Here is a 21147-nt window from a genome sequence, read left to right on the forward strand (position 1 = left end):
GGATGTGACAATTGCAGGTATAAATTTCCCTGGGGTGATAGTATTAAGTGTAAAGCTTTGCAAATCATGGTTGCTACAGGATACAAGTATATGTGGCAGTGTCAAGAAAGATCTCACAATTTTAAAGTAAGTTTTACTGAATTCATGCTTTTAGAAAGATGACCATGTCAGGGGTGGGTGAGAGTTAAAAATAGTGTTTTCTGGATTATGTCCTGATCTCTCAGGTATGTTAATTCCAAAATACTTTCTGTGAATATGAACAGTTTCTGCTAAGCACATTCTAAAAAGTCTTGTAAAGTTTTTCTTTTTTAGTAATGGTGGCCATATTGGATGGTAGGTTGTACAAATCTGACGGTGCATTCTGTCATTTCTGGTCAAATTTTATTCAGCATTTTTGCATAAGTTGTTTAAATGTTTTCCTTTTTTTGTTTAGCAAAGGTGGTGATATTTGATGCCAGATCAGCTTCATTGCCTTGTATGCTAAGATGTTTTTTTCTTCAAATTTGCTCATCCAGGTCTTGAAAGCAATGCAATTTTTTGTAAAGAAGCTGTTTAAAGGTTTTTCTGTTTTTTGTAATGGTGGCCATATTTATGGTGGATTAGCATTTGTATAGTCTTGAAAATTTTCATATTACAGTACTTTCCATCAAGCTTGGTCAAATTATATTCAAGAGTTTTGGTAGAGAAAGCATCTTCAAACTTCTCTTGTTTTAGGAAAGCTGTCCATAACTGATGGTGGACTGGCATCATTGGTAGAAAATCAGAAAGTCTTAATGCCAGGATAGTGTCACATTTCATTAAATTCTGTTCAGCAGTTTTTGTGAACAAGTCATTTAAAGCTTTTTCAATTTTACCAAATACTTAATTATCTGATGACTTTCAGTCAACCTCCACCACAACCAATATCCCCAACACCCCACCTTCTTTAGGGCTACAAAAAGCTTTTTTCACTTTGAAACTTTGGGTGTAATTTGCAAATCAAACCCATCTGTAAGGGGTGACATAACATCAGTGAGTGAAAATTGCACTTTGGAAAAAGAAATGAAATTCACACTGTACTGTGCAGGTGTTATGTTTCTCTACAAAGCTTATATGGTTTAATTTGAATTCTCCAGAGTAAGCATTGTTTTATTTTCCCCATATTCAGGAATCTGTCAAAGTTAAGAAATTTGTGATGTATGATATCCATGTGACAAAGTAACCAGGAACTAACAGAACAATGATGATTCCAAAATTTGAGGAATATCTTAATGCTAACATTAATTAATGACAGGTGCTATGAAACTCATTTTGAACTGCAAAAAGTATAGACAGAAAGAGCTTTTCCTCAGAGAGTTTTCTTTTCTTGTAACTTTTACTGCTTTCAGCTTCAGAGATACTGCTAGGAATTTAAATTTTTAAAAAGTGGTGTGTGTGTGTGTGTGTGTGTGTGCTCAGAAACAAACAGACGGGGAGGAGGAAACAGCCATAGTTAAATATTTACCTTACACTTCTCTATTTCTACTCCACTCTGTTAGAGCTCTATATTTTTTAACATCACCTCTAGTTGTATAAGCAATAATTTGTTGACTGTTTCTGAGCCATATACGTGCCTTATCTGTGTATGAATATTGTTCTGTGCTGATTGTTCTGTGCTGAGATCTCCCTTTCACAGTCTGCTGTCTGAAGGGGCATATACATAAGCAGCTTAGGCAGCCTGAATAAGTTGGGAAACTGTTCTTGATGGTTATGTACAAGTTTCCACAGTTCGTAGGTATTGTCTTTCAGATACTTCTGCTCCAAAAGTAAGATTTTTCACTAACATAAGCTCTGCTAGAGTTTCCCTTTCTTAATTCAGTGCTTTGCTGATTATTATGCTAGATTTCTTATCTGTTCCATAATGCTGCATTAGGATTTCAAGTCCATCAATGCAATGGTGTCCTTTTTAAGATAGAGATTATTGATCAAATAAATATCTTAACTTTTAATTTCATTTATTCAATATATCTTAAACCTAATATATAGTTTTCTACAATAATATCCTGCAGTGATTAATTGTTTGAGAAAAAAAGGCAATCTACTTTTAAAATACCTGAATTCCATTCAGGTTGTATTCGGTCTTCTCCACATTTAATTTTGAAATATCACTGAAAGAGGGGATGACCTGCATTATATCTGTTTTTGTCCATCCAATATGTGTACAGTCATATTCAACATAATTTTCTGAGTTTAAAATCATTCATTAGTATCCATATTAACACTTTTCCATCTGTTATGGTTCATAACTTTAAAAATCAATGTCATAATCGCTCTCATCAGCCAATAACAAAATTGTCTGAAGATAAACCTTAGGAATGAACTATTTTGGTGTCGTAAGTAGCATATATTTTACATGCATTTGTAATTTATGCAAGGTTCAGACTACCACAAAATGCCTGTTCCATGGCCCATGGTGCTAATCAAATTTAGTTTAACAACCATTCAACCATTCATGTCAAGGTGAAGAACCCAAATGTGTATACAATTGCCTACCTGAAAAGACACAGGTGTTGTGACAAGCCTTATGATACTAATACCACCAACATGACTTATGTTGTAACAAACATTTTAAGGGTTAACAGTTAAATAAACATTTTATACTGCACAGAGTACATATTTATTTGTGCAACTTAAAATAAATTTTGTGAGTTTTCATGCATCACTGCTATCCAAGTGCATGAGTTGTACACATTTTTGCATTCACCCAATCCATCAGCATCTTTGCAACTTATAATGCTTACAACTTCAAGTTGTTTAAAAATGATCAAGCTTTAAATTTGATACCTGCTTAAGTCTATTTTGCCCTTGTATCTCTAACATGATTTTATATGGATCCTGCATCTCTTCAAAAAGGTTCTATTTATTTCATGACATGCAGACTGACCTGTAGAACTGGAAACTTTGTCCTTTGACCTCATGTGTAGCCTCAATGTAAATTCCAGTGACTTTTGACCCTGACACTCTTCCTGTTGTTGAAGAACCTGAAGCAGCTGAGACACACTAAAACCTGGGGGAAGTCGCTTGTCTGAAAACAAAACAAAATAAAACGGTATAAAGAGATACAGCTCTCACTTGTCATACTCTTATTCTAATAAAACATGGTATCACCATGGACCCCATGACCAAAATGAAACTATTTTATCTTAATTAGTCTAATAAATTTAATAAATACACAGTTCTCACTATAATGCAGTTTCTTTCCATAACATAGTCAGCAATTATGGAACCCCAATTACCATGTTACAATGATCGAGAACTGTATGTGAACCAATTAATTTGATATAAATGATGACAATACCCAATCATGTACTCAAACTCTGATCCTGGTAATCAGATAAGTAGATATGGAGACAAGTATTCCACATTATGATACAAGCAAGACTGATATATTATTGTGTGGAATATGTGTCAATGTTACTTAACACATAGCTAGCTTTAAGAAGTTCTATTAACTGATATTTTCATTAAATATGGTGCTACAAAGAGACTGTTCTGACCAAACAACTGAATAATTTTCAGAAATGTGGTAAAGCTATTTAAGGAACAAGTGAGACAGGTGTCAATCCTCTCCTATGATTTGCTAGGCATTCCACATTCTGCAGCTCTCACTCATTTTGGTAAACTAGTTAAACTAGTTTGTGTAATAAACACATTAATCAAATGTATCGAAGAAAATTCAGACAGAGAAAGGGGAAAGCAGGCATGAAAACAAAATAACACCCAAGTATAAACTATGTTAGTTAAAAATTTGCAATATAATCACAAAAGCAAGTTGGCAAAAGTGAGAAGATACATGTACAATTAAATAATCAGATTTAGATAAAACATACATGTCATAGTAAACAATTTGATGTAAGTGTAGATATAAATACATGTCATAGTAATTAATTAGAAGTGTAGATATAAAATACACGTCATAGTAAATAATTAGATGAAGGTGTAGATATAACATACACGTCATAGAAAATAATTATATGTAAGTGCAGAAATACAATATATATTATAGTAAATAATTAGATGGAGATATACATGCTGTAGGTAATTAGACATATATAATACATGTAATTGTAAATTGATGTACCCGAGTATAAAATTCCTGTCATATTAAATAATTAACTAGAAATATAAAATAAATGCCAGAGTAAATAGGCTGATGGCATTAGAGTAAAACCTGTCTTTACTGATCTTCATGAGTAACTACCTGTCAATTATGACCTTGTTATGCAGAGATCAATTTTATTATATTAAATGACCATCAATTGTGATTCTTGGCAAAATATGCATTTTGACTTTGCTATGAATAATTGTATCATAAAAATAGTGATAACAACCACAGACATTTATTTAATAGTTTGAAGCCAGGCCTGTTTAAATGGGTTTGTTTTAAACAACAACATTTAAAAAAGCCAAGTCTGGCTACCAGTTTCCTAAATTCTACAGGTCATGCATGTAGCATCATGTGCTGCAGACTATAAACCAAACTTAGGTATGTCAGTAACTGTAACTATAGTGCAAAGCAATGTATAATTATTTTGAGGTGCACTGAATGCAATATTTCAATAAGATCTATGAATAATAAGAAACTTGCATTATTTCACAATTCTCATGTCAGCATATTTATGTTCAATATACTTTTTAAACTTTATACATAAAATGCTACAATGTCACTAGCATTCACATAGGTTTAAGCATGAAATTAAATCACCTACAGGTAAATGTGCATGTAGTTTTTGTGGCGCTTTATGAAAAAGCAAATTTGAGACAGAAGTGGATGTTTTTATTTTCTCATTAAATGCCACAAACTGCATTATGTTTTTTTAATAAACAGCATGTTGGCTACCATACTCACAGCACGTGACCTTTAGGGCCATGACTGGCATCAGAATGGTGTTAATAGTGTCAGATTTTGTCATAGGTTACAAACTCTAATATTCTCATTCTAAAATTTAAAACCCAAGATAGATGGGTGTATGAATCAGTCTTAGAATTGTTACAACCATTCTGGCTTAAATTCTGAATTGCTGGCTATAGAACTGGAGGTTATTTTCTATGTGTTACTGTAGATATTCACTGGAATCTCAGATTGTGTCTCTGCACATAGATCGAGCTGTATCCTAAACCTCTCCAGATTCATTTAACAATGATGTAAAAGATTTTTTCAATAATGAGACTGACAGCTCAGTCAAGATTTACACCAGTGCTTTCCTTATGAGAGTTTCCTGAAAATTTGGAAAAGTAGCTAAACATGGTTAAAGACTTGCTGTATCATTGGACAAGAATGCATAATGTATACAGAAAATGTTTCTGCATCCTTGGATTATCATGCATAATGTCAACAGAAAACACCTCCTTTGGATTATCATTACCAATGCATACAGAAAACATGTATACAAAAAGCATATCTATATCTCTGGATGATAATGCATAATGTCTACAGAAAATATGTCCTTATCATTGGATGATGATGCATAATATATACAGACAACATGTCTTTTACTGTTACTTTATATTACAATGACCTTTAATATTAATAAACAATAACTGAAAAGAAATTTTGGGGAAGATTGTGTTATACAGTAAAACCTGTTCTGAGAAACCACTCCTTCTGCAAACAAAAAGTCAGCTTATATGTTGTAAGGGGATGATCATTTTTTAAAGTCTTGTTTAAGAATAAAATATCCACAATTGCTGAATATTCTTTTTTCAACAATGAGACAAGTTTAGAAATGGAAGATAATCAAGTTACTGCAAGCTGACTGACAGATATTTCAAGTAAGTACATTCTTCTGGCAGAGCCAGAACACATCCATCTGAGAGAGCAAGGAAGATACATTTAAGAGGAAATAGCCTTGCCTTCTTCAATTACTCCGATTGTAAGGTCCCTCACTCATATGAAATATTTTTCTTAACAGAGATAAAAACCATTATATTCATACAATCCAATCCAACTTAAAAGCTAGCGTATATGGTATGTATGGTATTGATTTTATCTTGTGTCTAAGGACTCACAAAATCAGTCAATATATTCTCTTCTTAAAGAAAACATCCATATTTACATGCAATAAAATCCAACAGCCAACAACATAGACCCTGATCTGTCTTTTGCATTATGCACAAACAATATTCTATGTTGTTTATTCTTGTGATTAGTTCTAACAATCTGTACAGATCCAGATCGTTGATCTGTGTTTGCAGTTTAATCCATGAACAGGTAAGTACCAATATATATATATATATATATATATATATATATATATATATATATATATATATATATATATATATATATATATATATATATATTCTTGTCTTGAGATTTCATTTTTTTAGGTAGAACTGGATATTTGAGAAGTTTCATCATTCTACCTGCCAATCAAACTTGAAATCAAAGTTTGGTATCCTAGTACGACTCATGCATACAATAAGTGGAGACAGCAGCACATTTTTGTTGGGTTGAATGTGTGATGCAGGGTTTGAAAAGATTTTATAGCTTACAAGACACCAACATTCATAGACATATCTAATCAAGGTGTGGGGGTGGGGGTGGGGGTGGGAACAGATGAGAAAGGAACACAAAATTATCTTCATAAGACATTTGTTAGTTCAATTTAAGTCATTAAATGGAAATTCAAATCCTTTTTATATAGTAGTCATCAAAACATTTGATTCCAAAGCATACTCTTTATATTGTCCATGATTTGATTAGGATGCATAAGGAGAGACAAAGTAAGAAAGAATGAACAAATAACAGAAAGGTACAGCTATGAATGCATGGATTATTTAATTGGTCTGAATGATATTAGTACCAAAGTTCAACCAAACCGTGACACTAAATTAGGCAGTTACTCACGCTTAAAGAATGGATGATACACTGATAATACTGGTTGGTACTGAAATTGCTTGGTAAATGTATCTGTTGTGCTGCGCCCCCGTCTAGTTGGGGGACGAGGAGGAAGGGAACTTTTACTTCCAGCTGAACTTTGTAATTTCTCCTGCTTCTCAGTATTATGAGCAGAAAATGACTCTGGAACATAAGAGTAAACTTTCGTTAGTTTTTAATTGTATTTGAGATATAAAATCAACAAATCAATGGAAATTATTTGTCTGTGCACGTCACTTACACCTGAAAATAAATGGTTTAATACATGGGAAGAATATTTAATAAAATTTTGACCTATTAATAACAAAACAAAACTTTAAGAATTAATCAGTTAGTCCACTAATGAAATAGGCATCACTGTTTTCCTGGGTTCTCTAATTTCCTCACGTCCAATAAAAATGCCTGTTAAAGTGACACTGAGGTTTAACATTTTACACGATATATTGATTGAAGTATGAAACTATACAAAACTGAGTCCTCCATAGGTATTGATGCTCTATTGGCCAAAAAAAAATATGTGCAAACCGATTTTATTGAAACTCCAACATTTATAACAAAAATATTTTCCTACATGTCAGAGTAAGCATATTCACAAGATACCTGTGAGTGCTGGACAAAATTCTCGGTTATGGCCTCTGACCCTGAACCTGATATCATGGATAGAAAACCATTCTACAAGTCTCAGACAATGTCAAGACATACTCATGTGTTGAGTTTGGTTAAATGTATAATTATTTTCTGAAGAAAAACAATAATTTAGATGCTTCATTCAAGGTATTCATCAGATACATGCGAAAACTGGATTTGATTAAAATTCATTCATAGTTGTTTGTGTTACCATGTTAACAAGCCAAAACAGCAAACAACCCGAGTCAAGACCTTGGACCTTAAAGTCAATATCAGAGTACTGACTGTCAATTTATTCACTGAAAATAAAATAAATACAAAGTTTGGCCAAAATTCACTTGTACATGTACAAGTCACTCTCTTTATAAGCTCATTGAAATAAAAAAAACTGCAGTGTATGACCTCTGATTTGGCTTAAAGGTCAATTAGATTTAAAACTCCTTCAAAAAACTGTGAATATACTGTTGTTCAGGTCTGCACCATTTTTATTCAGGACCAATGAAATATTGAAAGTGTCTGTGTGTAAACCTTTGTTCATGCCATCATTCATGTAAGAGGTGCAGTGACAAGATTTTGCAAGATTGGCACCAGTTTCATTTATTCAGGACCAAATAGATACCAGTCTTCTGGAGAAAATGTCATGTTGAAACAACTTTCCAATCAGGAGGAGTAGCAATAAAAGATTTTTAAGATGGACAATGTGTCAGCCAAATTGGATGAAAAGGTGACACCATTTTCATTTAGTACCAACAAGACATTAGGACTACTGTATGTGTAAAGTTTCACGGCACTCTTTCAATTAGTTTGGAAGAAGCAGTGGTAACAAATCTGCCCTTAGAAACAGATCAGACAACAGACTATCCTATAAGCTCTTCATGACTTTGACAAATACATCTAATAAAGAAATTTAGTCCAACTGTGGCAAACAGGTAGCCATTCAAGTATATTGTGTGTTTTATTACATTACATACAAGAAAAACATGTTTAAAATATATTGAAAGAATTAAGTAAAATAAAGTCCATTACTTGTATTTTCAATACAATTATTCCATAAAAATATTTATATCTAATATTTCTGAAATTTAAAAAGCTTAAAGAAATGCAAACTAATGAAGAATTTAAAGTTAAAAACAAGTTTTAAACAAAACTAAATTGAAATTTTGTAAAGAGGTGAAGTGTGATAACTTTCCTGGACCTAGAAGTTTTCTAATGAACATGCATCATATGACTTTCCATTCTGTAGTCACAACAATATTTTACAAATGGTCACGGTGGTGGTCATAGTGTATATATGAGTGACACAATTTTCATTTAGGTCCAACTAGGCCTTGGGATGAAAGTGCATGCAAAGTTTCATGGCAAACCTTTACATAGTTATGAAGGAATAGCAAAAACAAATTTGTGGCAATGCATGTGACGACAACAGACAACAGGCTATTCATAAGTTCGTTTAGTCCATGACCATTAGAGCTAAAATTAGCCATCAGAAGAACCGAGAATCACCCAACAAACTGTAGCTGTTACGAATTTAAAATTAACATTTTCCAATTTCAGATCCAGTGACCTAGACGTCTGATCACAGACTCAATAGGGAGCTGCCCTTGCTCAGTGTAATACAACTATCAAGTTTATATCAAATGGGTACAAGAAATTGGTGGAAAGCAGGCACATGATGTAGAACCCAAAAATCTTGTGCCTGTGTCCTTGATCTTTGACCTCTGGGCTGGAGAACCAATAGGAATATGCCACTGCCCAAATATAGGCTACTTAACAAATTTAAGATAACTGAATCGGAAAACTCAACTTATCAAGCAGAAAACCCCAAAAAGTACAATGTCACCTCCAGCAAACTGAACCTTTCACCTCAAGGCCTCTGAATGCACAAGGAGCTTGTCCTGCCCATGTATAGTCTACCAATGAAACCTGATAAAAATTAGTTAAAGAAACTTGACTTATCATGCAGTAAGGAAAATCACATTCTCAGATCCAGTGACCATGATCATGGATCTACTAGTAATGAAATCAATAGGCTTCTGTCTCTATCCATGGATAAGGCACATGAATTTTACGATGTTTGAGAAAGCAAATTTTGTTGTCAATTATATTTCTTACTTGATCACACTAATGTTAGGAATATAAGCCCTACAACCTCCCAAATCCAGCCTTCTCAAAGACAAAAATTTGTATTTCTATAAAATATAGACAAAGGACAACAACTCTGGCCCATTACCTCCCCTTTGCCACGTACAGGTGGCGCTAGTTCAAAGTTGAGTGGAACATCATGTAAAAGGATGGTCACATTACAGGGAGGTTGGTAGGGAATTAAGGTAATGTGCCTTCTCAAAGACAAAACTTTGTATTTCTATAAAATATAGACAAAGGACAACAACTCTGGCCCATTACCTCCCCTTTGCCACCTACAGGTGGCGCTAGTTCAAAGTTGAGTGGAACATCGTGTAAAAGGATGGTCACATTACAGGGAGGTTGGTAGGGAATTAAGGTAATGTGATCTGGTAAGTATTCATGGAGACTCATAATAAACTTTAAAAATTTGCTTTCGCCATCAAATATGTTTCACAATCATATTAACATTGAGAGAATAGGAAATAAGTGGAGGGTATCTTGAGCATCCAACTTATACCAAAAGTAACCTGAGAGGAGAATATTGGATTCTCCCTATGAAGGTCAACCTACCCTCCTAATTGTGAGCAGCACAACCAGAGGCGATGTGGATTACATTAGCAATGAAGAAATAATGAGTTCTTCTTACCACAAAATGTTTTTTTGGCGAATCCAGTGAAAGCTGCACTGGGTGTTCATCTGGAGGTCATGCTGATGTCAACTGGGTTTGGCAGCCACTTTTGCAACTGAAACTGGGCCTATGAGATCCAGAGTGAGTCACTGTTGAGCCAAATCTCGAAGATAAAAACTCAAGTTGACTGTGCATGTCAACTGACTGCCTGAGCAATATCTTTGACAGAAACATTATGATCAATGGCAAGGCTTGTATAGATCATTCTTATTCTGTGAGCAGAGATCTTTATGAGACAACTCTGTTCTGGTGACAACTCTAAGTACACCATACGTATTTCCAACTTCAGCCATGTTGAGAGGGCATTAGGGGTTTATGACCTCTCTCCAAGGTTTAACTGGGACAAAGAGGTGCCTTCAAGACCCATGAATTGGATCAGCATGCTTTTGATGAAGTCAGTGAGTGCATGTACCATATCCTGTTTGAAAGCCTCTTGGGATATGTCAATACAGGAAAGAACATGTATGATAACTTTCTAATTGCTCAAGGGCAGCAACCTGTTCTTTGTGATGAAACCAGGTTGCATCACAAGGACCGCCAAGCCGTCTGATTGAAACTGAAGGTAGGTGGGGTCCACCGAGAAAATACATAATTCACTGACTCTGCATGCTGAAGCAAACACTATCAGTAAACAGTTTTTGTATGGAAGAAGCTTCAGCAAGGTCATGGCTAAATGTTTAAACATGTTTGAATTCAGCCAAATCAGAGTTTACCATTGGTCTTCCTGACCCTAATAAGCGTGGACTGAAACCCTGGAGACTTGATTCTGAATAATCTCGTCACATGCTTCTCAATGAGTGCCCTGATCTCTTATTGTAAAAGCAAATCCTTTACCAAGTAAGATAGTACTTCCATCAGGAATGGAGAGGAAGAAAGGGAAGAGGGATTGCAAAACGAGACCCAAAGTCCTTTGAATCGCCTATTCATGTTTTGGGAAGAGATCAATCCAATGTTGTTTGAAATATGAGTCTGGTGCCTACTAGGTAGTTGTCTGAGGGTGGATGGGCACACAAGTCAATGGCGAAAGAGTGGAGGCTTAGGGATAGAGAAAATTGGTTTTCTACGCCCACAAGATGTTTGCCTTCGAGACTGATAAGCAGATTGTCTCTGTTGATAGGGTTGGGACAGTGACTTTTTCTGGGCTTCAGATGTGAATGATCCTATATCCCCTTGTCTCCTGGCATCCGATCTTTGAGAAAGATTGGCAGATGATTTATAATGTGAGTGTTGTGTTGAGAGGCTGAGGGGCAGTTCTTAGAATGCCTGTCTCTGAACTTCCTCTATCATGACACTAAACAGTAGAGGTGATCTGAAGGGAGTGGTTCAAGGTATCAAAGCGTGAAGAGGCTTGAGCGAGGTAAAGCATAAGCATACGTCCTGACACATAGATCCAAGTTAGTAGAACAGCCAAAGCATTTGCCACTGCATGGTGGGCAACCCAGTTAATCACCTTGGATATTCTCGACCTAGGTTCCTGGTATGGTCATTGCCAGCCTTATCTACCAGTCAAAAAAATCACCAGCAATGCCAAATCAAATAAAGAAGAGGTATCCACATTCTTGTGAATGAGCTTCAAAGTGGCATGCATAACTCCTTTATTTATCTTATAATAAGTAGGCGAAGTAATATTGACCATGGCGTAGTTTTTGTCTAATACTGGAAGATCTGTAGAAAAGGCATCAGAATGAGTTCTATACCAGCAAGAATGAGTTCTATACCAGCAAGATATAATGGACCCTGGTATTTGACTCAGATAAAAAGGCTTTGTAATTGCCTGGACCATTGATTTTGGAAGAAAGTTTCTTTGCAATTTCCTTGATTTTTACTGATTGTGGGAGAAGACAAAAGGAAGGGCTGATGTCTTCATCAATATCAACTGAGGTCTTGACCTTGTATGCCGGTGTAGAAGAGAGGGGTAGTGGTTATTAGACAACACCAGAAAATTTCCTCTACAGCTGCTTTAAAGCTGCTCTCAGTCCCCTCCATGGTGGGATCTAAGTGTAAGCTATCCTCAGGTTCACCCCCACACAGTGTGTGGGTCTTCATGGTCATGACTTACTGGCCCTAGGACTGCGCTCAGGCATGTGCAGGTACTTATGCCCACTAGGCTGTCTAGAACTGGGTAGAAATTCTTCTCCCATAGAGATGAAATTCTTGGCTAGGACAGAATAAGATGGAAAGACAGGAGAAAATTGGCTAGAACAAACCAATTCTGTTGTCACCTGTTGCACCAAATGACACACTTGTAATTCCAGTGACAACTTAGGTGGAGGAGGAGAAGTCACACTGCCTCCAATTCTCCAGAAGGGACAGTAGCTGCATGTAATGTTTGACATTTCTTTGTTGGAGGAGGGAGACCAAGGGCATCCCCCACAAAACTGTGCAAACACTCCTTATCAGGATGGATACTCAATAGATCAGTACTCTGAGACTGATTTTCCCATGCCGAGAATAAGTCCATGTAGGTAAAGAAACTTCACATAAATATGAATGAAATTTAAAAATTAAAGTATACCACCTGTAGAATAACATGTATTAAGGCTGAAAATAATGTAGTCCTTGATAAATGGAAGCATACAACAAAAAATCCAAATGGTTTTTAGGATGCAAAGTAATCTCACATGTTCAGTTCACAGCTAAGGCTTTAAACTAGTACCATCCATAGGTGGCAAAGACGTGGTAATGGGCAAAAGTTACCTTTCTCTATACTTTATAGACTGAAAGATGAATTTTTGTCTTTGGAAGGGCTAGATTCGGGAGGTAGTAGGTCTTATATACGTAATGTTAATGTGATTGGGGAACATATTCGAGGGAGGAAAAAAAGACCACAACAAACTAATGTTAAGTTGTGGAATCTACACTATGAAACTTTAACATAGTACCTCAGTGTTGATAACAATAATGCTGATATTAATATTATGGCTTGAAACTTGAAACCTATCTCTGTCTTCCCATATGAAGGTTCAACAACAAGGAATCCATTATAAATACAAATGTATTACCTGAATTCACACTGGATATATATTCCACCAATTCCAGACCCACTTGGCTTGAGTCTTTCTTAGTCTCATCTGGCTTCTTTTCAAGCAGCTGGGCTGCTTTAAGGTATGCCATATCTAGAGTATGAAGAGAGAAATACATTTAGTATATGAAGGTATGCCATATCTAGAGTATGAAGAGAGGAATATATTTAATTTATGAAGGTATGCCATATCTAGTGTATGAAGAGAGAAATACATTTAGTTTATGAAGGTATGCCATATCTAGAGTATGAAGAGAGGAATACATTTAGTTCATGAAGGTATGCCATATCTTGAGTATGAAGAGAGGAATAGATTTAAGTTCATGAAGGTATGCCATATCTAGTGTATGAAAAGATGAATACATTTAGTTCATGAAGGTATGCCATATTTAGAGCATGAAGAGAGGAATACATTTAGTTCATGAAGGTATGCCGTATCTAGAGTATGAAGAGAGGAATACTTTTACTTTATGCAGGTATGCCATTATCTAGAGTATGAAGAGAGGAATATATTTAGTTCATGAAGGTATGCCATATCCAGTGTATGAAGAGTGTGTGTATGTGTGATTTGGATTTTAACGTAGCTTTATCAATTTTTCAGTCATTTCGCTATGATGTCTGCAGTGTAGCAGTTTATAGTGATGTCTAGCACTGGGGCATCATGCCACATACATACAGCACGATGTCCCACCCAGTCACATTATCCTGACACCAGGCCAACTAGTCCTAACACTAATCTCTTAAAGCTGAGTGCCAAGCGAAATAGCTGTTAGTACTATTTTTGTAAGTCTTTGGTATGACTTGGCCGGGGATTGAACCCACGACCTCCTGCATCTGAGGCGGATGCTCTACCCCCTAGGCCACCGGAGCAGTGTAGTGTATGAAGAGAGGAACACATTTAGTTTATGAAGGTATGCCATATCTATATGCCATATCTAGTGTATGATTTTGTTGTTGTTGTTGTAATGGGGTTTAACGCCATTTTTCAGCACAAGATACACTATACAAGGTGGCCAGTATTAATGGTGGAGGAAGAACCCGGGAAAACCCCGGAAAGAACCACCAACCCATGAGAAGCTACCGGCAAGCTTTCTCACATATCCACATTGACCGAGCCCGAGACTCGAACCCACGTAGACAGAGGTGAGATGGCAGTGATCTGTGACGGAGAGTGCTTTAGACCACTCGGCCACTCGGGGCCCCTCTAGTGTATGAAGAGAAGAACACATTTAGTTTATGAAGGTATGTCATATATAGTGAATGGAGAGGAATACATTTAGTTCATGAAGGTATGCCATATCTAGTGTATGAAAAGAAGAATACATTTAGTTTATGAAGGTATGTCATACATAGTGTATGAAGAGAGGAATACATTTAGTTCATGAAGGTATGCCATATCTAGTGTATCAAGAGAAGAATACATTTAGTTTATGAAGGTATGTCATATATAGTGTATGAAGAGAGGAATACATTTAGTTCATGAAGGTATGCCATATCTAGAGTATGAAGAGAGGCAAATACATTTAGTTCATGAAAGTATGCCATATCTAGTGTATGAAGAGAAGAATACATTTTGTTTATGAAGGTATGTCATATACAGTGTATGAAGAGAGGAATACATTTAGTTCATGAAGGTATGCCATATCCAGTGTACGAAGAGAGGAATACATTTAGTACACGAAGGTATGCCATATCTATAGTGTGAATAGATGAATACATTTAGTTCTGCAACCTGATGTATCATTTACATATAGTCAAACCTGTCTTAAACAGACACCTATATGAACTGAGAAAAGTGACCTCTGAAGACAGGTGGTTGCCTAATATACATTTATTGGCATAATTACTTGAGGGTTCTTGAAAAAGTGGATATTTAAGACAGGGGATGCTTAATGGAGGTGAACATTATGGCAGGTTTGACTGCACATATAAATGAAAAGGATTTATATATTAGTAGCAATAAAAGCAAGAATGCATAAACAATATCATCTGTTTTAAAATTCTAATGTAAAAGAGATCCTGAATGAGCCTTATGGTTTCAAACAAAACAAAAATGAATCATTTTCAAAATACCTGTACATTATTGTTTTCTTTGCTGCCATTTTGGAAATATACAATAGTTTACCAAGATAATTTAATATGGGATTTTCCTCTTCAAAGTTTAATCTACTTAGCTTTGAAGGCTGTTTTCAAAACTAGATTTATCAGTGATCCAAAAATATCTTTCTTGTCCAACACAACAATTAAGTTCCATCCAACCTATCCAAGTATACAATTAAAGTAATATGATAAGTAAGTTTATTCCAGTTTCCAATAAAGTGGTCAGAAAGAGCATTTTAATTTAAGTAGGCCAGGATGTACATAGGTCTAGCATGGATGAAGCTATGTGATTATAAGCACAAATACTTAACACATATTAGAAAAGTATACAATTTATGTCCCTGTAACCTTTGATTTTAGGGAGTAATAGTAACAGAGATGCATCTAGTTAATAAGTTTCTTTAACGGAATGCAATAAATGAATTTTTAACACAGAATTCTGAACAAAGTTACTGAACTTTGCAATATGTCAGAAACCTCTTTTTGTAAAAAGGATGTAGAAACAGTAGAAGGATGTAGTGGTGTGCTAGTAACAGTGATACATACCAACATCATGATTCTAGCATTACAGAGAAATGAACACCAAAGACAAAATTTAATCCAAGTTAATTAAGGGCTATTTATGACCTGATATTAAAATGAAGAAGTAGTGTTCTTCAAAATACATTCCCAAGTATACAATTCTTGATAGGATGCCAAAACCCCATACCGTCATGAACTAAATGCAAAATTTATGCCCAAGTCAGTAAATGTGAAATATAATTTAGTGATCTCTTATTGTAAAGGTGCAGTACAAGCAGAGGTGCAAAGAATAATTGAGTTTGACCATTCAACCATAACAGAATTTAAAAAATAAAGTGAAATCACAAAATTTAAACCATGGAAACTTGAAATATAGGTTAGTGGCCATTTTTGTTACTTGTCAAGATACATCCCGCACCATGCTACATTAATCTTGGTATAACAGTATTTATACAGTGTGCAAAACACTATCTGGTCTTAGAGCTAATTGCAAAAACTTGTCAGGAACATGTTAACTGTAGGTAACAGTGGCCTTCTTTTGTGGTAAGGATGTGGTACTAATAGACACACACAATCATCTGGCATGATGATTCTAGTATAAAATAGCTTGATAAAAAGAAACTTAAACTCCCATATTTAACAATTAAACTACTTAAACATATTTAACCAAAGTCGCTGAAGTGTTTAGTCAAAGTGGCCTCCTTTTGTGATGAGGCTGTAGTACTACCCATGAAGGTGCATTTACTACACAAGTTTCATGATTCCAGGTAGAACAATATTCATACAGTGTGCACAAAACCATAGCAAAATGCAAAAACTTAACCAGGAATGTACAACTAATGTACATATATGTACAACATTAGCCCTCTCAGCCCCTTTCCTTGGGGAGTAAATGCTATGAAACCCACTCCATCCTGTTGATTATAATAAAATGGAGTCGCTAAGAAAATCCAGATTGTTATGTACTAGTGGCAGTTTGTTAAATATTTATATCTATTACTAATTACCATAATGTAATCTAGGAAGTCGTATGTGGCTAAAATACAGTGTAATGAGAAAGCGTAATGATGAACCATACATTAAAAATATTGTGTGGCTAATTATTAATAATCCATTGCTGACCTATAAATGAAGTACAAAGAAAAACTCCAATGAATATTTAAACTATGAAAGGTTTTGTTACTATTTAATATAGTCTGCTACTACCTGAAACTTCGTTGACCAGCTCAGAAAATGTGGTGTGCATGTTGACATGCACTGTCCTGAATTGGCGACCAGCTCCAAACCGTGGGTGCTGCACAGAGTTTGCAGAGTTAAAGACTTGAGTCCAATGCTGTGAAGGATCAGCTCTAAATGCCACCAGCACCTTCTCATCTTCCAAGAGCACTTGAAGCAGGAGACGCCGTGTAAATCCAGACAATGGACACACACTAAGACCTGTCCAAATATATATATATATAAAATATATTTTCTGTCATTAAGTTTGATAAATAATTAATTATGAATTGCTTGTATGGGGTATATTTGATGTTTCTGGGCTAAAATTCTGGTCATATATCACATAAGAGGGCTGGCTTTCCATGAGGGATATTTTTGAACACAAACTCATCAGTGACGAGAAAACTAGCTGTGTAGAGGAGATCCCTGCTGGTGGTAGTGGGGCCAAAAGAGGAGGCCCACAGTATTGATTAACAAAATTGCAGTGTAAATTTGAGAAAGTCATTCTCTGCACATGAATTCTTTTATATGCAAGATTTTCCAAATGACAGATTCATGTAAGTTTGCAAGAAACTGAAAAAATCTCAACAACAGTGATCAAGACAAATTCTGAGAAATCAAAAAAGTTGTGACAAATTCAAATAGGATGGATATCTTAATAGTTCCTTTAGCATCTCTAAGCTCTTTTATCAATTGAAAGGATATTCAATGCTTCAAAACTTATTTTTCTATATAATACACTGCAGCATCAAACAATTTATGTCAAATATTCATGGAAAAACTTAGTTTCATCTGATATTTTGGACACAATTCAAGAAAAACCTGCTATACATCACTGGTGAAATGCTTAGTAAACAAATATTACAGAAATCAACAAGCATTATGGTAGAGTTGAAAATGGCTCCAGAATATGACACAATCCTACTTCCAAGCCAGCAAGCTATTGAAAAAAACAAATCTTTATTCAAACACAAGCAACCCCTCTTGAGAGTGTACAGAATTAAAGAAATTGGTGTTAATTTGCCTGGAGATAGGAGTCGTGGTCATATGTGTTTGTTACTGGTGTAAGTATAAAAAATTCTAAAAATTAATTTCATTTCTAGAAAAATCCTGCAAACAAGAATTTGTGTTACTTGTTATCATGAATATTGGCAGCAGAAAATCAGGTATCTGAGTAATAATGATTGAGGCAAATATTGTACTAATATGTGGCAACAATTCACAATCTCCAGTGGCAAACCAGATCAGTCATTCTTTGCTACCAAAATAATGTCTCAATAGTTTCAACAAAATATACAGATAGAAACAAAACAGAACTGAGAAATTGTTAAAAATTATTTTTGAAAGCCACTCCAGTCATTTTACAACAATTACACTGATTAAATCCATTCCAGATACCATGATTTGATACCATACTTCCATAAATCAAGGTAGCCAGTAAACAGAGAAGGACCCTGGTTTGAATCTCTGTAGATAGTGAATTAAAACACTCCAACCTGTATGATAATGTTATTTATTCGTGTTTATAAAATTTTGTTATTATCGAGCATTCTCTTGGAGAATCCAGGGATAGCACTTTCCACTGTTTTCCATTTGGTACATATTTGTAATTCTCTCCCCCTCCCCCCACTCTCTCTCTCTGTATATATATTTACATGCTGTTGTAACAATGGAGATGAAAAAAGTTACTGAGGGTACAAGCAAGTAGTTTCTACACTACACTCATCCTATGAAACGAGCAGATTCAACAACAAAAAAATCTTACCCTATAAAGTTTTGTCAGAAGTATTTCAAAGTGCCACAGTAAATTTTAGTGCATTAGATTTTATGAATATCTCCCATGAAACCAAGAGAGGAAAAAGACAAAATAAAAAACATCATATGCTTAATTACAGGTATGATCTCACCTGTCTTGACTGTGTTACCCTGCTCTTTGATGACATCACAGAGGACTTTTGCAAACAGCATCTGGTTGTCCACATGGCAGGACACCACATGGGTAAAAAACCTGATAGTGGAGGTCTCAATGGCCATCCGGTCTTCCACTGACATCAACTTAAATCATAACAAAACATACTACCATCAATATCAATTAATACTCTTTTAAGTTTTGATACTGGGTAACTGCTTCAGTGCTTCCTTGGAAACGGCAGTTAGCCCCCATTTACTTAGCATGATATAGCCATAATAAAGCATTAAAAGTGCCATTACACTGCATAAAAAACAAAACAAAATCATGTAGATGAACAGATGAAAACTTGTCACATGATGATTTTAACATCAAACTGAAAGTTCTTTTAACAAAATGAAGTTGAGTGTCATTTCTGTAATAAATACATGCTTAAGTCTTTAAGTGATGCACAGGAACCCAATCCTCACCTCATATTTTTGTGGGATAGTCCCAGCTACAATGGGGCTATGGAGTGGGATATTGCAAAGCATGGTCAACAGTACAGGCCAGAATATATTGCCATCTGCTCCTCCAAGCCAGTCTTTCATGGCATTCTCACTGGATATCTGAGACAAAAAGTCCAGCACTGCTGCCACTGTAGTAGCAGTTAATGAAAGACCTGTGCAAAGAAAAGAAAATGCAGATGTCATAGGATGGAAAAGCTTGCCTACATACTACATAACATGGTTAACACTTATGGACACCAACTACCACATTGTAATAACAGAGCTCTACATGTGTACTGGATATATATATATATATATATATATATATATATATATATATATATATATATACTGGTAATTTTAATTGCTATCTGGCAACTTTTAGAGCTATTAATTACACAATAAGTAAATGCATTACAGTCCGAATTTTGAAATGCTATGTTCAACAGGGAACCATATTACAACTGTTGAATTTCAGCTACAGACTGACTCTGTCCAGAAGTGCTTTCTGTTCACAAATGCACTATGATGTAGTAAATACCACCCTGAGATAAAAAAAGTCACTCAAACAGACAGATAAACTACTGACTAAAAGAATTTACAAGAAACTATCTATATTTTCTAAAATTATAAAATTTTCATGATGTCTACTAAGATTGGCACCATTTTTATTTCGGAATACAAGACATCACAAGACGTTTTTTAGTGATAACCCTATGTCGGTATAATCATGCACCATGGAGGAATAGCAATAAGATTTTAAAGATGACCACTAGAGACCACAATGGATGCAAGATCAGTATCATTTTAATTTATAAATTAGGACTAACTAGCTGCCATAAAAACTTGATTAAATTTGTTACTAAAGCAATTAGTGTAATCTATACTAAAATCAGGCATTACCATCACCAATTACCAGCATCACAAATATACAATATTAGTATCCCGTGATTTAGAGCACTGATCCTCAAAAAGGTGTGCCCACATAGTTATGAAATTTGACTGCCTATATTCGATACATAAAAGAAAAGGTTTTGCATGAGCCTTTCATATTTAAATCCTAATTGTTTATACTTCACTTTGTTAGAAATGTAACATAAACCACCAGTGTCTAATTAGGCCATTTTTTACACCAGATTTTGAGGCTACCTGACAGTATATTGTCATTAATGGAGCTGTGTATGTTTCACACAATCCAAGAATATACGTGAACTTACAAAGACTCAAGTCAATTTTTATCTCATCCAAACTTGGGGAGAAGATGTCTGCTGTTAAAGTTCTCTATTTTTAGACATTATGGGGAAAATCCAAACCACGACTTCAGAACTGCGATAACAATGGCCTCAGAATAGGTATACATATTGTGTCATTCAGAATGTAGGCATGAATTATTTATAGGGTTATTTTTAAAATTACAGTCAATCTCTATCTGATAAGAAAAATATAGGTACTGGTATAAGAGAAATCACCACACCAGCTGCAAAAAACTCCAGTCAAATTATAATACATATTGTATAACAAGGGATCAAAATAAATCAAACTGCAACACCA

At 35.1% G+C, this 21147-nt stretch overlaps 1 protein-coding gene across 1 annotated transcript in view; it reads right to left on the bottom strand.

Moving 5' to 3' along the window:
• The window catches only part of LOC149805354 (dual E2 ubiquitin-conjugating enzyme/E3 ubiquitin-protein ligase BIRC6-like), a 221346-nt gene that overhangs the window by 40491 nt on the left and 159708 nt on the right, over positions 1 to 21147 (bottom strand). The window contains exons 42-47 of the mRNA XM_089949602.1: positions 19579 to 19769; positions 19107 to 19254; positions 17188 to 17418; positions 13340 to 13453; positions 6869 to 7042; positions 2903 to 3043 (exon numbers count right to left, since the gene is read on the bottom strand). Coding sequence (XP_089805728.1) covers positions 2903 to 3043; positions 6869 to 7042; positions 13340 to 13453; positions 17188 to 17418; positions 19107 to 19254; positions 19579 to 19769 — 999 coding nt within the window. The remainder of the gene's footprint in view (positions 1 to 2902; positions 3044 to 6868; positions 7043 to 13339; positions 13454 to 17187; positions 17419 to 19106; positions 19255 to 19578; positions 19770 to 21147) is intronic.

This window comes from Sinohyriopsis cumingii, chromosome 2 (genome assembly GCF_028554795.1).
Source record: "Sinohyriopsis cumingii isolate HCF-2022 chromosome 2, ASM2855479v2, whole genome shotgun sequence".
NCBI lineage: Eukaryota > Metazoa > Mollusca > Bivalvia > Unionida > Unionidae > Sinohyriopsis > Sinohyriopsis cumingii.